This window comes from Epinephelus fuscoguttatus, linkage group LG8, assembly GCF_011397635.1.
Source record: "Epinephelus fuscoguttatus linkage group LG8, E.fuscoguttatus.final_Chr_v1".
NCBI classification, from domain to species: domain Eukaryota; kingdom Metazoa; phylum Chordata; class Actinopteri; order Perciformes; family Serranidae; genus Epinephelus; species Epinephelus fuscoguttatus.
Genome location: NC_064759.1, coordinates 24168848 through 24189867, shown reverse-complemented (window position 1 = coordinate 24189867; position 21020 = coordinate 24168848). Strand labels below are relative to the sequence as shown.

Sequence of the window (21020 nt, the reverse complement as noted above, 5' to 3'; positions counted from 1 at the left end):
CCACAGATACACAAGCACACAAACAGGCGCACGCACACACCTACAGTACATGCGCTCATACACAAAGCAGTGTCTACAGGCTATTCACGGTAATAGCTTGGGCTTTCAGCCCTAAGTGTGTGTTTTTTTTGTTCCAATCATACAATAGTGCCTGCTGAGCTGGCAAGTAAGAATATCAAACAGCAAATGAAATTCCTGAGAGCCGTCTGCACCAACACCAACTTGTAACATGAATTTTTCATCATTTGGTGTGGTAATATTACCTCATTAGAGTACTCAGACAGCCATTCAATAAGCGTGGTCATTCTCCCTGCCAGTACTGGATCAGTGGTTGTATCAAAACAGCTCAATTCATTCGCCCCCTGCACACACTGATATCTATACATACACACTCATAGTATTTTGCTGTACATGCATTACACTGATATGTAATGGGGGTCATGTGTAACACAGGACATGCACGTGGGGGAGACAGTCACTGGAAACATGTTGGGTATATAGTTCTTTGTCTCATGCACAATCAAATATGTAAAATTAATGCATAATACCCACACAAACACACTCAATCTGTCTCCCTCCACTCACACACAGTCGTTCCATCTATTTCTATCTTCCTACTTGTCTCACCCTGTCTCCTTCACTCATCCTTCTACTCCTACAGGGATCAAAAGGTATCAGACACGGAGCGAGGTGGGTGAGGGGTGTAGGGGTAGACTGACTAAGAATTACCGACACAATTATGATTTCTATACAAATATTCCAAGCAGGTCTTCGAAAGTCTAAGTCACTCCAATATGGTGTATTCATTACTCTATTGGCTCTCCAGCCTTATGCTCACCTGCAGCCGACAGCTGCTAGCTCTTTTGGTGGGTTGAGTCGTGTCTCCTGGTGGAGTTTTCACCTGGCTGCTATTTATTTGTGGGATAAAAACATCACAGGTTGGGACACTGCAGGTCTTCAGCATCTAGCAGGAGTTCAACAGACGCGGTAAGGAAGGGCTAGCTGGTTATTTATTCTTTTTTTTTCTGGCTAGAAAATACATTTAAAAAGAAGAAGAAATGGCTGTTTGACAGTGAGACTGTGTGAATCATGGAGAAGCTGCATCTTTTTTTTAGTGCTGAGCTAAAAAGGAGAGGATTTGGTGGCATGTGGGGAAAAGCTCGCCCTAATGGACAGTGGGTGACGCAGGCTGCACAGAATGGGGATTAAGTGGCATAATAGATGTTTGTATGTGTGTGTGTGTGTGTGTGTGTGTGTGCGGACACATCCTGCATATCCGAACATGAGTATATATTATACAATCAGGCTGTTTTTTACCTTCAATTGCAGTAAATTACGGGTTGGATATGGATGAATTCCAATATCACAATACATGTAATTGGCATAAAATCAATTTTCAGGAAAAATCAATTGAGAAATAGTCAAAAAAAAGAAGAAAAAAAATCAAATAGGCATGGCTGTTTTGACTAATCTAGCAAAGTCATGACAATGACAAATCACAGTGCTCTGTCACATTGGTTAAAAAATAGGCCTACATATATAAATCGAATATTGCAAAAGACAAAACAAACAATCTTGATCAATAATTGCCTTAAATGGCTAAAACCCCTGCAGATGTTAAACAGAACAACAAATCAATATAACCTGATTCATGACAGCGCACATACGTCACTTTGCTGTCGTCAGAACAACCATGCTCCCTTTTGGGTGGAAACAAACACTGTAAAGTGCTCACGTCAAACTGAAAAAACTGTTTCTTCAACCAAAGAAGTGTTTCTTCAACCAATGGTTCATATGATATTTAACTAGGTAGTGCCGCACAAATGGTGTCGTCACGTTACGTATTTAACGTAAAAAAAATTTATGTAACGCAGAGATACAAAGGTTAGGTTTAGGCAAGTACAGTTACGTAGGTTAGGTTTAGGAAATGAAACATGGTTGTGCGTTGTCATGTTATGAAGTTAACATTAAGTTACGTATTAAAGTTTAGTTGTTGAGGTTTAGGCAAGTACAGATGTGTAGATTGGAAATAAACATGGTAACAACTAGGGGTGGGGGAAAAAAATCGATTTTTAGATGCATCAAGATTCTGTCTTGAACGATGCGAGCATCGATGTGGAAAACTCATAATCGATTTTAATTTTATTTTTATATTTATTTTTCAAATTACCGTAACTCCTCGACCATTCACGCTATTGGCATAATTGCAACAGATTCTGAAAGCTGAGAAGTGGAGCTTTCCAGTGATATATGGTACATTATGGTAGTGACATCATTACCTGTGGAGGAGGGGAGGGAATTGGGCACAGCAGGAGGAGAGTGACAGCTGACGAGGAGAGTGCAAGTTGGAGTGATTTAGCTGTGTTTTAGCAGAGTTTTGGTGAGTTTTATTGGAGTTTGGGTGGCGTTTTCTTTGTAAATAATATTTAGTGTTGTAAATAATAGTATTTGTGGTTTTTTGAGAGCTTTTGAGTGTTTTTATGCCGTGTTTTTGAGTGTTTTTTGCCGTGTTTTCGTTGTGTTTTCACCATAGTTTGTCGTTTTGCCATCGTTCGTCTTTTTTGCAATAGTTCGTGTTTTTATAGTTTATAGATCATTATAGTCAGTTATAGTTTTGTAAATACTGGAGGAGAAATGTCAAGGAGGTCTATGAGGGACAGGAGAGTCGCGATGAGATTTGTGGATGAGGAGGATGGACCGGAGCAGACTGGTGGAGTGCAGTCATCTCAACCACAGTAAGTAATACAGTTTGTATGCACTGGATATGTATTCCCAGCTTTATTACAAAAATGTTTTACAATATCTAGTGAAAATTTTCTTATTGGCTCATTTTAGAATCGAGAATCGTTTTATAATCGAAATCGTTGCCCTCAGAATCGGAATGAATCGAATCGTGAGGTGCCTACAGATTCCCACCCCTAGTGACAACGTGCTTTAAAATAACTCAAAGTTCACTTGGTTTCACACAGCAATCAAGAAGCAGCTTCCTAGGGGAATGAAGTGTTTGTTCAACCTATGCTACCGCCCTGACCTGCCTACTTACGTGGACTTTTGCTCTTTATACTACTTCCTTCTTTTTTTTTAAGATATCTTTTTGGGCATTTTTGCCTTTAATGGACAGGACAGCTAAGGGGGGAGAGAGAGAGGGGGATGACATGCAGCAAAGGGCCACAGGCTGGATTCGAACCCGGGCCGCTGCGGCAACAGCCTTGTACCTGGGGCGCCTGCTCTACTACTAAGCCACCGACACCTACTACTATGCCTATGCCTACTTCCTTCTTTACTCTCGTGAGCGCGTTGGTCACATGACTGCCCCCTTGCTGATTGCATGGGTTATATACGAATTACTGGCTCATCATTATGTGGGAATTCCAGTGCAGTACTTTTCGTAAGTATAGGACAGTGCATGAGAACAGCTTGAATAATTGGTGATATTTTGCATGTCAAACAATAATAATAATAATTTTGTGGCTCCGGGTCATCGGCAGAGAGAAAATGGTTTGGGCCATGGCCAGTCAATATGTGTACGTCTGTGGCTCACACCTATCGCAGGTTAGTTAATGATTTTAATGTCAACAGCTATAATAGTAAAAGTCAAAGTGAATGTTAAGGCTACGTTACAGCCTAATGTTTCCTTATAGTTGCAAGGTGCTAGTTAGCTTTAATGACATTAATGATTGATCAGCAACAGGCCATAGCATTTGGGCTCCTAATAGCTAAATTAAAAACAAAACAGTAGTCTTATTTTATGCCACTAAAATGGCAAAGACCTCAGAAATTTAATATAGCACCAGTCAAAATTTGAGTGGCTGCTTACACCCAAAAAGTGATGACGCAAGGGCAAACTACATAGATATCTGCTCTCATATTGTATGTATCGTCATATTGCCCTATTGCCCATCCATATCAGTAATGCCCCTTTTTCCAGAACAAACAAGTAAGGATTCCTCAGTAAAGAGTCCGCCCCTATCTGCTCTTGTGATATAACTATATATATGTTTCAACAGGTCTTAATCCACATTACAGGGATTTAACATGAGATACACAGGGATTTGAGAAGATCAGCGTCTGCTCAGAGGCAGAAAAAGAAAAAAAATCGCTCTCTTCCCCTTTTTTGTCATCCCTGTATCGTGTGAGGCCGTGCATGTGTGTGTGTCTCTCTCTCTCTTTGTGTGTGTGTTTGGAGGGGTGCTGCAGACGTTTTTTTATTCTCATAATCTTTTTTGCATGTCCATGTCAAATATATTGTGGTAACAAGTCCCACATCTTCCTGCTTTCATAAGCCCCAAATCCTTTATCGCTGTTGTTGTCATGTATGCTTAGCGCAGTGATGTTTCTTGCCCAGCCCCCCAGCCCACATTATGTTTGCAGTTGTAATCATCTTATTTACAGGTTATGGTCCCATAAAAACTGCCTCTGATGATCTCAGTCAAAAGAATTCACCGTGATTAGGCATGACGTTCATGATGGAATCAGGAATCACCCCCTGACTAACCGGGCTGTGGCTCGGCTCCACCGGCTGCCTCTGCGTCTGGTGGAGCCTGGTGCATTCTGCCGTCTCTGACTTCCCCTGACCTTCATTCGCGCCGAGCCCTACAGCACACTGCATGGGTTCTGTTTGCCTCATGCTAAGAAATCTGGTACAAGGCCGCTTAACAACAAGAGGCTTCTGCATTGTATCGCTTTAGAAAGACAATTAGGTTACAGTCTTAGCGTATAGATTTCCAGTCGGGTTTCCCCCTTTTATCTTCACCAAATCCGCTGGTTGAACTGCTCTCTGGTGAGACATTGTTTCCTCGCAGCAACCAGTTTTTATGTTTTCAGTATGAAATGAAATGAGAGACGGGAAGAAAGAAAAATGACTGCTTGTATAATGAAGCCTTCGTGCAAATCCAGTGGTGATTAATATCTGACAGAGAATAATATTTGAGACAGTACATGCTTCACGCCTATGAAGAGTGATCATTTCTGCTGCCACAACATATGAAACATCACGGTCTCTCTGCAACTGAAGGACAAAATCCACAGTAAGTCACAAAAGGAAATAGGAAGATTTGTTTGAGGGAGGAATTGTGTTCAGCAACCATGGCTGCCTGCGTCTTGGCCTCTGCCGACCTTATTGCTTTGGTCCCGTTTCCCAGCTCCTCTCCCTGCTCCAATATGATAAGATTTACTGGCATGTCCAAATGGGTAATCTTGTTTATTCACTGTAGCTGTTTGGATCCCAACATCACCAGGAGAATTAAAGCCTCTGAATCTCAGCAGGAGGTCAAGCAGAAAAAAAGGAAATGTAGTTTTCTATCTCTATTCTGCCTCTGTGTTGGTGTTCATTAGTGCTGTAACAGCTGATATTATTTTCACTGCAGCTTACTCTTATATTCCCTCCCCTGTTGTTGATCTCACTCTATATATTTTTCTCTTGCTTGAGCTCTTCAACCCTGCATCCCCCCTGCGTGTGCAGAAGTAAATGTGTGTGTGTCTGTGTGTGTGTGCAAGTAAAGGAGAGACAGAGAAAGCATCCTTCAGGAGTACAAGCACTGTATGCTGGATGTTGCTGCTGCTTCTAAATGGTGCTGGTTCGACAGCCACGTATCAGATGCAACTCTGACTTCTGGAATCCATAACATTGATCCGACATCTAACAGGCGAATTTCTAAATTGCCACTAAATTATTTAATTGATCAGTTGGAAAAGCCCAGCAGTATTTGGGCCAGAAGGGGCAATAGAGCTGACAGCCTGCAGGTTAAGCAGGGAGGCGCGGTCTGTCACATGAGCATGCTCTCTCTCTGCAAGAGATCTTCAATTATAAGAGGCTTGTACTGCTTTTGCATCCCCCCCACCATCAATCCTTCCCCTCCATTCAGATAAGCCCAGGCCTTTACCACTTGGTCTTATGAGGGAAGTCTACACTGCGAGTTGATCTCATGCTTTTTCAACACAAATCCTCTTTGCAGATCTTTCTTTTAGAGACATTTGACATACTGCATTACAATCTGTGTTACTTTATGAAAACTGTCCTGCCCTCACCCCAAGGCCTTCGACGGTAAAGATCGATCCACATCTTGGCTCGTCGCTGGCCGGAGAGTTGTGAAATAGGTTGAGCTTAATCTGTGATACAATTTCGCCACCCTTCCATGAGAGCAGCATGAAAACAATCCCAGCTGAGCAGATGTAATCTTGGGATTCAGATAGCAGCAATATGTAGCGGCCGCAACGCTGGCACAACATAGGCCCGACATGGCAACGTGCGCGTCACGCTGCAAAACAGAGTGCGCCTCTGTCCTCTTGGGACCGACAATCTCTCCATCAGTGAAGCGGTTGACTCACCAAATCAATTCAGCGGCAAGGAAGAAACAAGCCGCATGGACAAGACATCTTAGGTGACAGAGAGCTTTTATTTGCTCTCTTTCTCACTTTCACTTCCTAATAGATAAGACATCAAGATACCCGCAGGGAATTGTTTGTGGTGGTGTGTGCGTGTGTGGCTGTGTGGGTGTGTGGGTGAATGGGTTGAGATGGAAGGGTGGGAGGGAGGATGCAGGTTGTATGTGATTGCATCAGCCATAGTGCTGAATGTGGATTCCTGGATTTCACTCACGTATAGTGGGGCCATTGAAAGGAAACAGGTGGCGGAGTACGGCGGGGGTGAGGGAGGGGGGCTATTGTAATTAATGCTGCAGATGCTGCTTTCTGCAGCGCATCTGGGCAGTGCTCTCATTTCCAGAAATCTCCTCCAAATTCTCTGCAAATCCCCACAGGCCTTCAGAATCCTTTTAAATCTCTCTGCAACTTCTTCTATTTCCCCTTATTTCTTGACCATCACCTTCATCTAACTCCTGAAACATTTTTTTCTGCTGCATCTGATACAGCATTATTTCCTCCTCTCTTCTCTTCTTGGTTTTTCTTTAATGCTGCCTCCCTCAAAACGTCCTTCAGTTCTTCAGATGTCTGGTACTTCCACTTCCTCCCAACTCATAACCCTGCCCACATCTGCCCACCTTTGCATAGTTCAGCAGACCAATGACATGTGCTTGTGCGGTCACAGTGGTAGGAAGCCTAGTCTCCTCTGATTACAGCGTGCTCAGGATTAGACGGAATATGCTCTAACATATTCACTCTGGTATTATGCTGATATCCCCTGATGCTGCATCACAGGAACACCACAGCCAGGCCAGGACACTGCCTCACCACAAGCGACATGCAGAGCACCAGGTGGAATATGGCATCAAAACTGGCCAAATGGGACAACAGGGGGCTCAGTTCTGAGGCAGAGGAACGAAGGGAATACACAAAGTTTGTATGGATTAAAGTGAAAGTGTTGGAACCTTTTAAATAAAACATAGGGCAATTTAGAGGGCCAGAGAAATAACGGAAATGATATACTGCATGCAATATCATCTGCTCTATTCCACTCCACTGTCATTTTGTAAAATTGCAACATGCGATACTTTCAGGAGAGAGAGAAAAAAAAAGTAGACATATTTTGATTTGCATTCATTCACACATCAAGGGCACATTAAAATAAGGGCAAAGAATTCAACAATCTTCTGAATTTTCTCCCCTCTTATCTCCCTCAGCTCGGCAAGCGCTGTGCCAACGGAGGGCTGGGGAAAAAAAAGCATCTTTGCATAAAATAGCAAGCGAGCAAAATCTAAAACAGTTGGTGAGGAACTCTAAATAATCACGGTGCTTTTGGAGATGAATGCATTAGCATAACTTAGTCCCAGCGAAGTAATCACTCGTCTCAGGGTGAGAAGATCCCCTCCAGGCTCATCTCGCTCCTGCTGCTTCTATCCCCCTGAGTTCAGCCTCGGCAGAATGACTGACCCCCTGAGACTGAGGGGTGGATAGGACACGTGGCAGAGAGGAACAAGTTCGAGACCCCCATTGGTTTGTAGCAAAGTGCCGTCGGCAAGTGATAAAATCATACACAAAAAAGGATAAATCGGCTACAAAGCATCGTTTGGTCTGTCTTTATCCCCATATCACTGTGGGAGTGACCACATGTACAGAAGAGACGGAGTGTACAAATGAAACTATGGCCAAGTCAGCATGTGTTCATTGTAGGGAGTCTACAAATGAAGCGAGCAGCATCATGATAAAAGTGGAATAAATTTCATATCTAAATTAAAGGCATAGCCTTGTTCAATTTATGATTTGTGCTATTGTGGACAGATCCTGGTCGTGGCATAACTAATGTGAATGGTTTTGACAGTTTCTTCTTGTATCTTCCATTTTAACATGTCAGGGAAATTCAAATGTGTAAAAAAAAAAAGTTAAGTTTATTATAGTTTATAAAAGGTCGAGGCACAATCAGAAATGACACCTCTGCCCTGTAACTCACTTCACGAACAAATACAAAGCTGTGTGTCTCCATTCTTCCAGGCCATATTCTCTGACACAAGATAGACAAGATGGTATGCTCATAATAGTGACAATCAAAAGTCAAGTGGAATTAGATTGTGAGCAGACAAACATTTTATTTTCAAAGACAATACTGGGTGTATTATCAAAATCTATAAATAGAGGTGATATTCAAAATTGTCATAATACCCACAATTGCATGCAGCTCCCAGATTTTATACTACTGAAAACACAACAGTTGCAAAGAATGAAATTCTCAGTGTTGGAAAAGGTGTATATAAACACGATTTGAGCTAACGTAGGCCTTAACATAGGACTATTTACACAATATGGCAGGGCAATATATTCATATTATATCGATACTGTGATATGAGACTAAATATCATCTTAGATTTTGGATATCGTAATATTTTCTTGTTTTAAAGGCTGCTTTACAGTAAAGCCATGTTATTTTCTTAAAGCTACTCTTACCTTTCTTGCATTTCACACAGCACAAAATTTGAACATCCACAACTCCCTCCAAAGTCCCATCCCCCTCCTCCTGCAACTCCACCTCCCTCCAATGGCCTACTCCTCCCTCCTCCATTACGTCCTCATCACGTCTTTGATAGATATAGGCGTTGGCAAGGTAACGTTAGATACATGGAAGAGGAGAGCGAGTGTAACGTTACAACCAAGACAGTCAAACGCAGCCCCGGAGTTTTAAAACTCAACCGGAGTCAGTGATGACTGATGAGTTTTAGAATAATGTTACAGTGCTAACGTTAGATAGCAGCGTTAATGTTACTAATAGGTGGAAACGCACAAGGAAGATAACGTTAATGTATCAGAGGCTATGCTACAGTAGGCTAACGTTAGCCATTAGCAACTGGATGCTGTGTTGTCATATAACATTTTACCCTATTATATTAGACGCAAACTAAACATAACCTTACCTGTCCCGCACAGTCAAACGCAACCCCAGAGTTTTGAAACTTATCCGGGGTCAGTGATGACTGATGAGTTTTATAATATAACGTGGGTGTTACGCGAGCGGTTACATCAGTCTAGTCGGAGGCCTCCACGTGGGGAAGACAGACAGGTCGCGCGGCCAATCATTGTATTTGGTCCGTATGCAGTGATTGGTCGGAGTTTTCTTAGAACCACATGAGAATGATATAATTGAGTGAGTTTTTTCTCTGGTGGAATTCACTTACATTTTAGTGTGTCATCAACTTATTAATAGCATTTTACCCTAAACAAAGAAAAGTATAAAATTGTTGCTTTAAGTTACCAGACTACTATTTGTCTTAACCCACTTCGCCATTACACATTACCAATGATTATTCATCAAAACATCACTATGTAAATATTTTGTGAAAGCATCAACAGTCAACCCTACAGTATTGTCACAAAATTGCATTCAGGTATTTGGTCACAAATATTGTGGCACTTATTTTTTACCCATATTGCCTGGCAGTACTTCACAATAGGGAAATGCACAAGAAAATGGTAAGAATAAATAACAGTTTTCAGTTGAAGCTCTGGCCTAATCTGGCCAGGTATTACTTTGGAGGCTCACTCAAAATAACTCTGAATTAAGCACTGATTTCCATGGTTCAGAGGCCAAGTCAGACAAGTCATCTGAGACACAATATGTTAAGTTGGAAATGTGTAATTTTGCCAATAATGTTGAATGATTCATGTTTTCATCCACAACAAACATTGCATGTATCAAATACATGACTTACACACCCATATACACATATTTAGCACACAAATGCTTATTAGACCTGCATTATTCTCCTCACAGCAAAGCTTCAAAACTTGAATGAGGGAATACTCAATCTTAAAAGCAACTTGCAAGACCATCTGCGCATGCGCATTCACAAATCATACAACAGGTGACTCTGAATGGACCGAAAAGCAAAATTAAGCAAATTTCAAGTGATTCAAAGCACTGCAGCTTCTGTCCCAACTGTCTGTGTGGGGATGACAGCTCTATCAGCTTTAGAAAGCCCAGGCAAACAAGGTAAAGTATGTTATATAACCTCCATTCCTCAACATGAGCAGCAGTGTTAAATATGCAGAGACAGCAAAGAAAACACACGTGACCATCAGAGAAAAAAACAAATACATAAACAGACAGATGGTAACTCACCTTTTATGATGTCTCTGTCGTGGAGATGAAGTATCCATGTCTCTCCAGCTGAACCTCTGTTTGGGTTGTCAGCAGTCCTCTTCTTCATCTGTCCACCGTTGCTAGCTTAAGAGTTAACTGTTAAACGTTAGCCGGACTTTATTAGCATTAAGTTAATACTCCCGGTTGTTTCATTTAAATGAATACATTGTTAACTTTCTGTTGTTTGTAGTGAGGCTAGAGCATGTCCAGTCTACCTCCACAGTTCATTCAGTGTTTTTTGTTCATGGGCCTGTCCATTTCAGTCATGACAGCAACAGCACCGTTTACCTTTCCTCCATTACGAATTAAGGGTGCAATACCGGCTTCGGCCACACAGACTTGCTTACAGCCTAGAGGGGCGCTGTTTCGCTCATTTGAGGAAAGTGAATTAAGAGTGGGGAAGTCATGGCAAAACAAGGGAAAAATAAGTGTCTGGTGGGTGACAGAAAAATATGAAATATTTTTATTAAAATGTACAGTGATAGCTATTTGGGTAGTGAGGAGTCCTGGCTTGCCTTAATTCATTGAGAGAGAAAGTCAGTGCATTTTAGGGAGGCCGCAGGTTTGTTGCAACTGGTCCCCTTTTCCTGGTTCAAATACAAGCACTACTACAAGCATCGGTGTACCGTAGATTTTGGGGGGTACACAAGGGACATGTCCCCCCACTCCGCCCAAAAACATGAAAGTAGCAGAGTACTTTTATTCTTGACAAAATTAAAGACATTTACAGTGTAAATTGATGCAGAAAAGGTACAAATTGGGGCATAAAAAAATATTCAGCAGAATGCAGCAAATTATCTGTGTGTTCCAATACCCATACTACCACACTATATAGTATGTCAGAAAAAGATTTAGTGTGTACCAATACATAGTATGTCAAATACAGTATGCCAAAAATATCAGGATGTCCTACTACATGCAGTCCAATTTTGCAGTATGTAAGCCAGCATGCTTTTCTGGCTATTTTGACCCACAATCCTCTGCGCAGCACAAGATACGTCACATTGACTGAGCTGCAAACAGATAACAGCTTGACAGCTCATTGACAGGTGTTTGACAACTGATTGACAGCTGTCAGAAGTCCCAGGGAAAGATGACAGCGCATTCAGGTGACCAGTGACCAGTCGATTTGTAATAAAAGGAATATTAATTGTTTAATCAAATAAAATAATTATAAATATAACCAACAAAAAGGGGCAGAAGTGTTAAATAACTATGACAGAGAAATGTGGAGCCTATGTAATATGTTAGAATCTACATTGTATGCAGTTATAACTTATTGCAAGATAACAACATCAGAGCTGTCCGGGTTGATCTCCGTCTATGGTGAGCTCGGTGAATGGCATTTTGTTTTATCTCCATGGTAAAAGGGTCAAAGTTCAGGGCGTAACATTGAGGAAGTAGTCCCAAATGTGTGCATACTACATGAAACCGTACGTACTTTAAGGGCAGTAGCAGTACCTATTAAAAGTAAAAAGTATACAATTCAGAATGCACCCTAAGTGTTTGGTGCTCAAAATTGTTTAGACAGAGGAACCCCAGACCTGTGTTTCATCGTGATATGACAACATCATTCATGTAGTTTTGATAAATTGAGGTGAAGAAGACATGATATTTTCTCATGAGCTGGTTGCTCAAACCAGAGCGAACAAATGTTGCCAAATGCAAGGCCAATATTTATTCATTTACTTTACATTCATCAAAGAGAATAAGGCCTCAATATAGTACATCAAGGATTAGGGATGCCCCGATCCGATATTTGGATCAGTATCGGCCGCCGATATTAGCAAAAAACGGGCATCGGCATCGGATCGGACTGCATGGAAAAATGCCGATCCAAGAACTCCGCTCCAGGCTTTTCCGGCCAGCCCAGCGCTCCGCGATTCAAGTAGTCCATTCCAGTGATCCACTCCAGCTCTTACTATCAATCCACCAGGCCAGCATGCAGACGGCAGACCATGGCAGACACACAGGGAGGGAAGGGTAGGAAGAGTAGCGGTCAATTTAGTTAACTGACTATTTGTTTTCTGCTCTGTTTTTTTGAGAGTGATATTTTTATTTGGTTTACACTCTTACTGTTTAAGTAAAGAGCACTGATAGCATTGTTTTGGACACAATTAGTGAAATTGGAGCCATGGATGGACTATTTCTTGTTTAAACAGTTGTACAATATTGTGTGCCTGTGCACCAGGCTGGCACTGACTACTAAAATAACTGAAAAGGAAAGGCTGCATTGTTTGTTAAATGTCAACAATGTCTTGTGATGTTAATCTATTTTTTATTTATTATGGGGCCAAAGCACAAGTGTGTGGAGTCTTGCTGCTATTTTAATTTCAATGTGAGACATTTTAAAGATTTCTTGTGTTGATTTATTTTCTATTTATTAAGGGGCCAAAGCAGCCAAAGCAAACCAGCTATATTTTTTATATTTAACCCTGTTAACAATAAACAGGTCAGTTTCTCATACCAACTGTTGTGGATCATTCTAACTAACCTGATTAAGTAGTTGTTCTTGTTAGAGTAATATTGCTTGATCAAACCTTTTCTAACATGACTGACAACAAAATAAGTGATTATGTATAATACGCGCTTGGATCGGATCGGTATCGGTATCGGCCAGAACTCAAGGCTGTAATATCGGTATCGGATTGGAAGTGAAAAAGCTGGATTGGGACATCCCTATCAAGGATAATGTGTTCTTTTTGTCTCTTTCATATTTCTAGAGGTCAAAAATAAAAGCAGCTTTGACTGACAAAGATAGATGAAAGTGACCTTCATTTCAGAATGTGGTGTTTTGTTTCTAAATGTAACAGTTGGCACTTAACTACACCCCAAAGTGTCTTTGTGAATACAGTGACAGTTGCTCATGATAACCCACAGACCTTGTTTTTGAAAGTTTTGTCCTACTGTATGGAGATGAACGGTTGGTAGAAAGTAGTTTGAGATATCTGCATTATCACAACTGTGCCTTTTTTATGTTTGAGAAACAAATAGACAAATGCAACTGAGTGCACTGTACCTGGGTGATCTACAGGAAACATGGATGGTAGTCTGAAGAAAGAGGACATGTTTTGTTGTCATGTTGGGAGAACTGTCTTTTTATACCTCTGTGTTCATGTGGGTAATGCTAACAAAGAGTATCCCCATTGAAGTTGCTGTTATTTAAATTCAGAAGAATCAGAAGGAAGCTGAAAGTGAACATTTCCACCAGAGCTCCAGTTTTAGGGAAAACAAAGCTCATTCACAGCTGACAGAGAGCCTTGTGTATTTCAGTCCCAGGGAGAAAAGCGTTCATTAGCATTTTCTTACTGAACGTTCCCTAAAGTGGCACATATGGATGTATCTCGTGAAATGCCACTTCTCTCAGCATTGTGGCGAATGTTGCATGACTTGCACTGTGGCATATTGTGATGCATTCCCCTCCTCTTCCCTCTGCCTCTTGTGGCTTGTATGCTAACTGATCCATTAGGGAGTAAAAATGCTGTGTGTTTACTGTAAATGTGGCAGTATGTTGTGCTCAAGCTTATCTTTTGTACCCACATCACATCAGTCATTTCCTTCTTACCTCTATTTCCTTGCTTGTATTTGCTGATATGGCTGCCTGTTGTCTCCTTTAATCAGAAACAGTGTTTGAACAGCTTTTGATAAAATAGAAAAGTGTTTTTGACTTGCTGTGGGTTCTCAAGCGTCACAGGCTTTTTACAGCATGGAGATCTTCTGTGTTGACCTGATGATGGATCCAGAACCTTGACACTCTGGATAGTCACACATGCACATAACGACATGGCTGCATGAGCACTCAAGCATACACACACACATACCAGAAGATAAGTGATATAAAGGAATCTGCTCAATAGCTTTTTTCCCTGGGTCAACTTTCCCTGCACTGAGATGGGAAATAAAAGCTGTTGCACTGTGTTCACTACAATCTCTGGCAAAGTTTCCCGCTATTGACTACAGAACTTGTTGGCATCATTGGTAGCTGGCCTCTCAGTAGGCTGGCCATAGTTTTGCATGTGTGTGTTTGTGTGAGCATTTGTGTTTGTTAGCTTGAGCTGAATGCCTGTGCATTGGTTGTGTGCTTTTGAGTTTGGCAGTGGATATGATTAGGATGGAAATATGTGTTGGCTTACTGACTCGCTGGCAAGATCTAAATGAGAGCAAATGGAAAAAAGGAGGTCGGGAATAGAAGTTGGGGATGAATGGACACTGAGGAGAAGATAAAAGGTTTAGATAAATGGAGTGGCAGCCAATTCTCCATGTGTGTGTCAACCCTCTGATGTTACAGGTGTTATTGTTTAATCCATCCACTTTCTTCAACCGACGGTTGCTAAAGCGCCCCCCCTCTCTGTTCTCGCTGAATGTGTGTGTATGCTTGTGTGTTTCTCTCCTCTATCGTCTCTGTTTCCTCCAGCCTGAGTAAATGTCAGAGCAAGCTGCTGCTCTTCCCAGACCACGCCGTGGGAGACAGACCAACCTCATCGCCGTGGCAACCCTCTGTTCTGGCTCAAAGAAAGAGGCAAGGGCGGAGAAGAAAGGAACTTTTATGCCTCTGAAACCCCACTAGTTTCCTCATCCCCCCTCGTCCTTGTGCATTGTAGCCCAGCCCTGAACCATGTGGCCAAGCTCCCAGGCTTTACTGTGACTAGAGAGGAGGAAGAGAGGAGGGCTGCAATTACTAAGTAGGTGATGAGGGATTTCTAAAAGTCAGTTTGAAAATAAGATGTTGTAGAAATATTGGCAGGGAGTCTATGGGGCATTATTCTTTGATAGATACTTTATAAATTAATGGAATTAAAGATCTCACTTCTGAAAGTAAAAATCCTGCCAAAGACATTCCTCATACAAGGTAAAGAAAGCTTAAAATCACCAGCAGGCCCAGGAAATGGCCATGTTAGATTTCCCAGAATACTTCCTTGGCTCGGAGCCATTGTATTTGGTTTCAATTTACACCAGCAGGAGGCTGCCTGATACCTTTCTTCTCTGGTAATGGCTTTCTTCTCCAAGCTGACTTGTCACCTCTAACAAGAAGTGTACCTTAAGGGATTTCAGTGGTCATAGGGAGTAGTCGTAGGAGACTGGCCAAAGACTGTCACTCATATCCCGAGCAAAGACTGTTTTTTTGTGACAGCACAATCGGTTGTGGCACTAAGTTGAGTTGCTGAAATGACAGCATTTAGCTATTACCCTCCCTGGGGGAGAGGTAGGAGACTGTTGGAGAGACAAAAATTGAGAGAGGGAGAGGGATGGAAGTGTGGCGGTGGCGGTCAGAAGTGAGGAACCATCTGGTTGTAGGTGAGGGACCATATTTAACACTGGCGGAAGCCCAATATTGTGTCTCTGTTGCATCCAGGTTTCTGCCTGTAAATTTGCCCATTTCCCACTGTAAATCTGTCCATTCTGCTCACCTTTGCACCTGATATTCACACACACACACACACACACACACACACACACACACAGACGCACAAACCATACCCTTTAACTTGTTTGTTTGTTGCATCTTGTCTGCTCTAATGATTGATTAATTCCTCAAATTCTTGCTCTCACACAGTGACTTTGACACGCAGATATACTCACCTTTGTCCTTTTGTGAGAGTCATTTCATTTCACCCACGCCTTCATTGCAGGCTGCTGTATCACACTAAGGCTGTAACTATGGAGAGGAAAGACTACAGTTGTTCTCCTTCACCTTGGCCATGCTTATAGCTGAACTGGTTCATGTTCTATCAGTGTATATATGCGTGTATAACTGGAAAGATTGTCATGGATGCAAAGCTATAATATGTATTCAAATTCACAGGTGTGGATGAAGGCAGTTTTTTCACATAAATGTGAATATTAATGTGTTTGGTGCAGAGAGAAGCTGTTTTGGTAATAATAATCAGTGATCACACATGTGATTGCATGTTCCCTCATTACAACTAATATGCTATGTGTATGTGGGTGGAAGGGGGAAAGAGCAGGCTTGTCATGAGAGCTGTGGCAGGTGTGTCTGACAGAATTTCCATGCCCTGTTTTGGGTGATCTTGATCATATGAATATTTTTTTGAAGGTGTGTGTGCATGCATGCATTTTTTGTGAGCATATGCGCTGCGTGTGTCTGCATGGACTGTGTGTGTATGCATAATAGTGTTTTCTGCTCGGCTGGCTGTGCCGGTGTGCGCCTGTGTTCAGGTTGCACATGACCCCGGCTCCGCTGGGAGGTCCGTGTCTTTCATGTCCCCTGTTCAGTTCTCCCTCAAATCTGGGTCAAAGGATAAAAGAATAACCCCTATCTGCAATGATTCACACACACCAACACACACTGACACACACCGACACACACCGGCCTCTCTGAAAAATGACTTCCTGGAGATTTGAGTGGTAACAAGGTGGCATTGTGGAGGACACTGAAGAGGACAACTTTTAAAATTCACCTTATGTAGCGGCAGACACACTGTCCTAAATCTAGACCCTGTCACCTCTCTCTATTAACAACAGTTATTCACTGCACCGGTTAGTCATCCAGTCCTTCCCCATCTTACGTCTCCCACTGTCTCACTCGGTTTGTTTCAGCACATCTCACAGTTGACCTTGCATAGACCAGATGAGAATGCTGGATTTGCAAGTCGGCAGCGAGTCGATTAGAAATGCGTTGTGGCTCAGTGTCTCCTGGCATCCCTCTGTCTCTCTCTCCATTTCTCCCTCCGTCTTTCCACCCCTCCTTGTGAAGACTTTCCTTCTCTCCCTCACTAAGCCTCTTCAACAATGCTGATGCTCTGGACCAGCCTCAACCCTCAGCGGAGGAAGAAGCCATGCCGGGGCATTTCTGCGTGTCAGTGTGTGCAAAGGCATTCATGGGTATGTGTGTGTGTGGCAGTTAGGGAAGATAGACCTTGCCAAAGAACAGAGGGAGTATCCTCAGTCCCCTGCGCTTCTGAGCAGTGGCTGTCATTGAGGTCTTTTCTTTCTCTGGTTGGGAAAAAAAAGACTGAGGGGAAGCAGGGAATTGTTCCTGCACTGGGACACCCTGCCTCTCATAACTTCAGCCCGGTGGGCCTCAGGCTTGGAGCAGGGCAGTGTGTGTGGAGGATGTTAAGACCTACTGCCTGTCATAGATAAAAGCTGCAGACCTCCTACTAACAGTGGGACACAACCATCTGGGAGGACCACTTGCAGTGCCTTATATCCATGCAGCCCCCTGCTGCGCACCCTTGTATTCACACACACACACAGCATGCTTAGAAATCCATGCTATGCAAAGGTGGACCCTGTCAGATTGATGGAGAAGTCCCCTTGGCACACTTTATGTCCCCAACATGTTTTGTAAAAAAAACATTGTTAAGCACAGACACTCCCCATCACTCCCAACAGTCTGTGCATTCTTTCCCTGCCACCTCCTCATCTCCATCCTGCACAGCCAGAGCAGCACATTGTTCCTGGACCTTTCTCTGTTAATGGAAAAGGGGTGTAACTTATGTGTCATTGTGTGAACAGTCATCGGTGCCTGACAGGGATCTATAATAACAGAAGGTGGTTTTCTCTGTCGGCCAGGACTTTGCCACAAGAAGTGGAGACCACTGAGTGCCTCTAGCACTGGTTGATATGCTACCATGCAGCTGGTGGTCAGCAGTGGTTCCTGGTTTGTAGCTCCTTGGCTTGTGTTCTGTGCGACCAACAGTTCTGTAGAAAAGTAATGTTTTTTCTTCTCTTTTTTTGCATTATATAATGACCCAAACTGTACAGATATGTAAATTTCAAGATAAAGACTCTCTGTGGTGGACTAAAGCTTGATTATTTAAACGGCACCAAACTATCAACAAAGAATCGTCTCTTCGCAATCCTTAAGAGACCATTCCCTCTTTCAACAAGAACATACAGCATCGGTATTGCCTCAAACCACCCACATTAGTTGAAAATATGATTATTAAATTCACATTTTTAATTATTAACCAGCTGCATAGGCTCTCTCTCGCATGCTGTGATGTCCGTGTTTAAAGCAGAAAGACGTGCTTAATTATGTAGGTTTCTAATACATAGTATATGGTATATATGGTATAGCAGTGACTGTGAAAGAACATGGCTTTGGCACAGTAGTAGTTAATATGTGGCAGTTAAATGACTCTTTAAAGGTTCAGTGTGTAGGATTTAGGGGCATCTGTTGACAGAAATGGTATATGATAATTATATCCATGTTTTTTGTTAGTTAATAATCACCTGAAAATAACATTCATTGTATTTTGTTACCTTAGATTGAGCCATCTCTATGTACACATGGAGCGGGTCCTCCTCCACGGAGTCCACCATGTGTTCTACAACAGCCCGGAATGGACAAAGTTCTGCAACAGTTCTGCCCTAACAGGTAAATGTCCAACAGAAAACTGTATGTATGACACTTCTTAAATTATTAAAGTATTGAACAGGTAAAAAAAAATAGATCTAGCTCAACTTACAGTGTGGCTATACAGTGGTGGAAAAAAGTTTTCGGACACCCCATGCATTTGTGAAATATTGCATTAAGAATCACTCTTAGGTCTTCAAGTGCAATTTCTTTTAGTACAGTCACAGCCAAAATACTAAATAAATCCTAAAAAAGCCATTAAAAACTTAAAATTGATTGGTTCCATAAAAATACATAAGAAATTTTGAGTATTAGGTTATTTTGGTACCAGTGATGAAGGTCGTTCTTTTTATTAAAAGACACAATTTTTGTTGCCAAGCTTCGTGTCTACATAAAGCCAGCACATTTGAAAGCTCTTCAGACACAAAAATGGCTAAAACAAGGAACCTAACGCAGGAAACACGCCTGAAGATAAAGATTCTCAGCCAGGAAGGGTACAGCTGCCGCCAGATAGCCAGGAAGTGCAGATGCAGTCCTTCAGCAGTTGGATACACTCTGCAGAAATACAGACGAACCAACAGCTTGGAAGACAAACCAAGATCTGGGCGTCCAAGGGTTTCTTCAGCAAGAAATGACCGCATCCTGATCCGCATGTGCAGGCAAAACCGCCGAATGACATCACAGGAGCTTCAGCAGCAGTGGTCAAACCAAACTGGTGTCCAGTGTTCCACCCGCACTGTACGTGGCCGACTTTTAGATCATGGCTTAAGGTCCTACAAGGCTATCAAGAAGCCCCTGATCAATGAGAGACAGAGGTTAGCCTGGCGTCGTTGGGCCCAGGCACACAAGAACTGGACAGCCAGGTATTGGAAGAAGATTTTGTGGTCAGATGAGTCCAGTTTCCAGCTTTATCTTCCTCCTACTAATGTGAGGGTATGCAGAAGGCCAGGCGAATCATTATCTCCAGTATGTACAGTACCTACTGTCAATCATGGTGGAGGCAGTATCATGGTTTGGGGATGCATGAGTGCTGCTGGTGTTGGTCATCTCACTGTCTGTGATGGCACATTGAACTCTACCAAGTATTGTACCATTCTCGAAACCCACACGCTCCCTTCTGCGCGTGCACTGTTCCGTCGAGGTAAAAACTGGATGTTTCAACAAGATGATGCTCCTTGCCACACATCCAAGGCTAGGAGAACTTGGCTGCAGGAGCACAGTATCCAGGTCTTAGAGTGGCCAGCTCAATCCCCGGACATGAGCCCCATTGAAAATCTGTGGTGGATTATCAAAAGGTCTGTTTCAAAGCATAAACCAAAGAATTTAGAAGAATTAAAAGCAGTAATTCAAGAAGAATGGGACAAGATTACCCCTCAACAGTGTGAAAGGCTTGCGGGGAACATGCCAGCCAGGATTAGAGCTCTACTACGTGCCAATGGCAGGACTACTAAATATTAATTTGATGATGTGATGGTTTATTTATTTTTTGTTCAGTTTTGAACACATTCTCTGTTATTTGTTGACTTTGATACCGACAATGTTGAGAACTGACATATTGAAACTGTCAAGAATTTAGTTTTGTTAGTTTTTCTTGTAAACAATAAACAAAAAATATAATTTGTATTTGTTTGTATCTGTCTAATGCAGCCACACCTTTTGACACACAAAAAAGATTTTTCCACAAATATTTCATGATAATATTTGAGATTGTGTAAAATTTTAAGGGTGTCCAAAAAACTTTTTTCCCCCTCTGTAGGTATGCTGAGACCTTTATGGATGATAGTGGTCGGAGTCTCTACACATTTGGTTTCTCCTCTCCACTGGCTCAGGTGCTGATCTTCTTCTGTCTTTACCAGCAGAACCATAAGAAGTGAGAACAAAGAGCTATCCTGGGAAATTACCCTGTCGACAGACGGCATGTTGAGACTTCGTTAGCACAACCACCCAACCTAGTGCCTCTCCAGCCTGATCGAACGGAGCAACTCTCCATGACAGGGTAAACAAAGCAGAATCACAGGCATGATGAGGAAAAGAAGGGTTTTTTCATGTGATTCAATCTCTGCAAATCCCTGAGTACCCAGGTGGTTGTGTGTGTGTTCATGTATTTGCACCTATGAGCGTGTGTTTCTCTTTGTTTTAATTATGTATGTATGTTTATTCTCCGAGTGTGTG

At 42.2% G+C, this 21020-nt stretch overlaps 2 protein-coding genes across 4 annotated transcripts in view; one reads left to right on the top strand and one right to left on the bottom strand.

Moving 5' to 3' along the window:
- Positions 1-10922, bottom strand: part of kirrel3l (kirre like nephrin family adhesion molecule 3, like) — a 74716-nt gene extending 63794 nt beyond the window's left edge. For all 3 annotated transcript variants that reach the window (XM_049584597.1, XM_049584600.1, XM_049584599.1), the window contains exon 1: positions 10505-10922. In XM_049584597.1, coding sequence (XP_049440554.1) covers positions 10505-10592 — 88 coding nt within the window. In that variant the 5' untranslated portion in view covers positions 10593-10922. The remainder of the gene's footprint in view (positions 1-10504) is intronic.
- Positions 10263-21020, top strand: part of nphs1 (NPHS1 adhesion molecule, nephrin) — an 89786-nt gene continuing 79028 nt past the window's right edge. The window contains exons 1-3 of the mRNA XM_049584592.1: positions 10263-10375; positions 18760-18869; positions 20705-20844. The gene's annotated coding sequence lies outside the window, so the exon portion shown is untranslated. The remainder of the gene's footprint in view (positions 10376-18759; positions 18870-20704; positions 20845-21020) is intronic.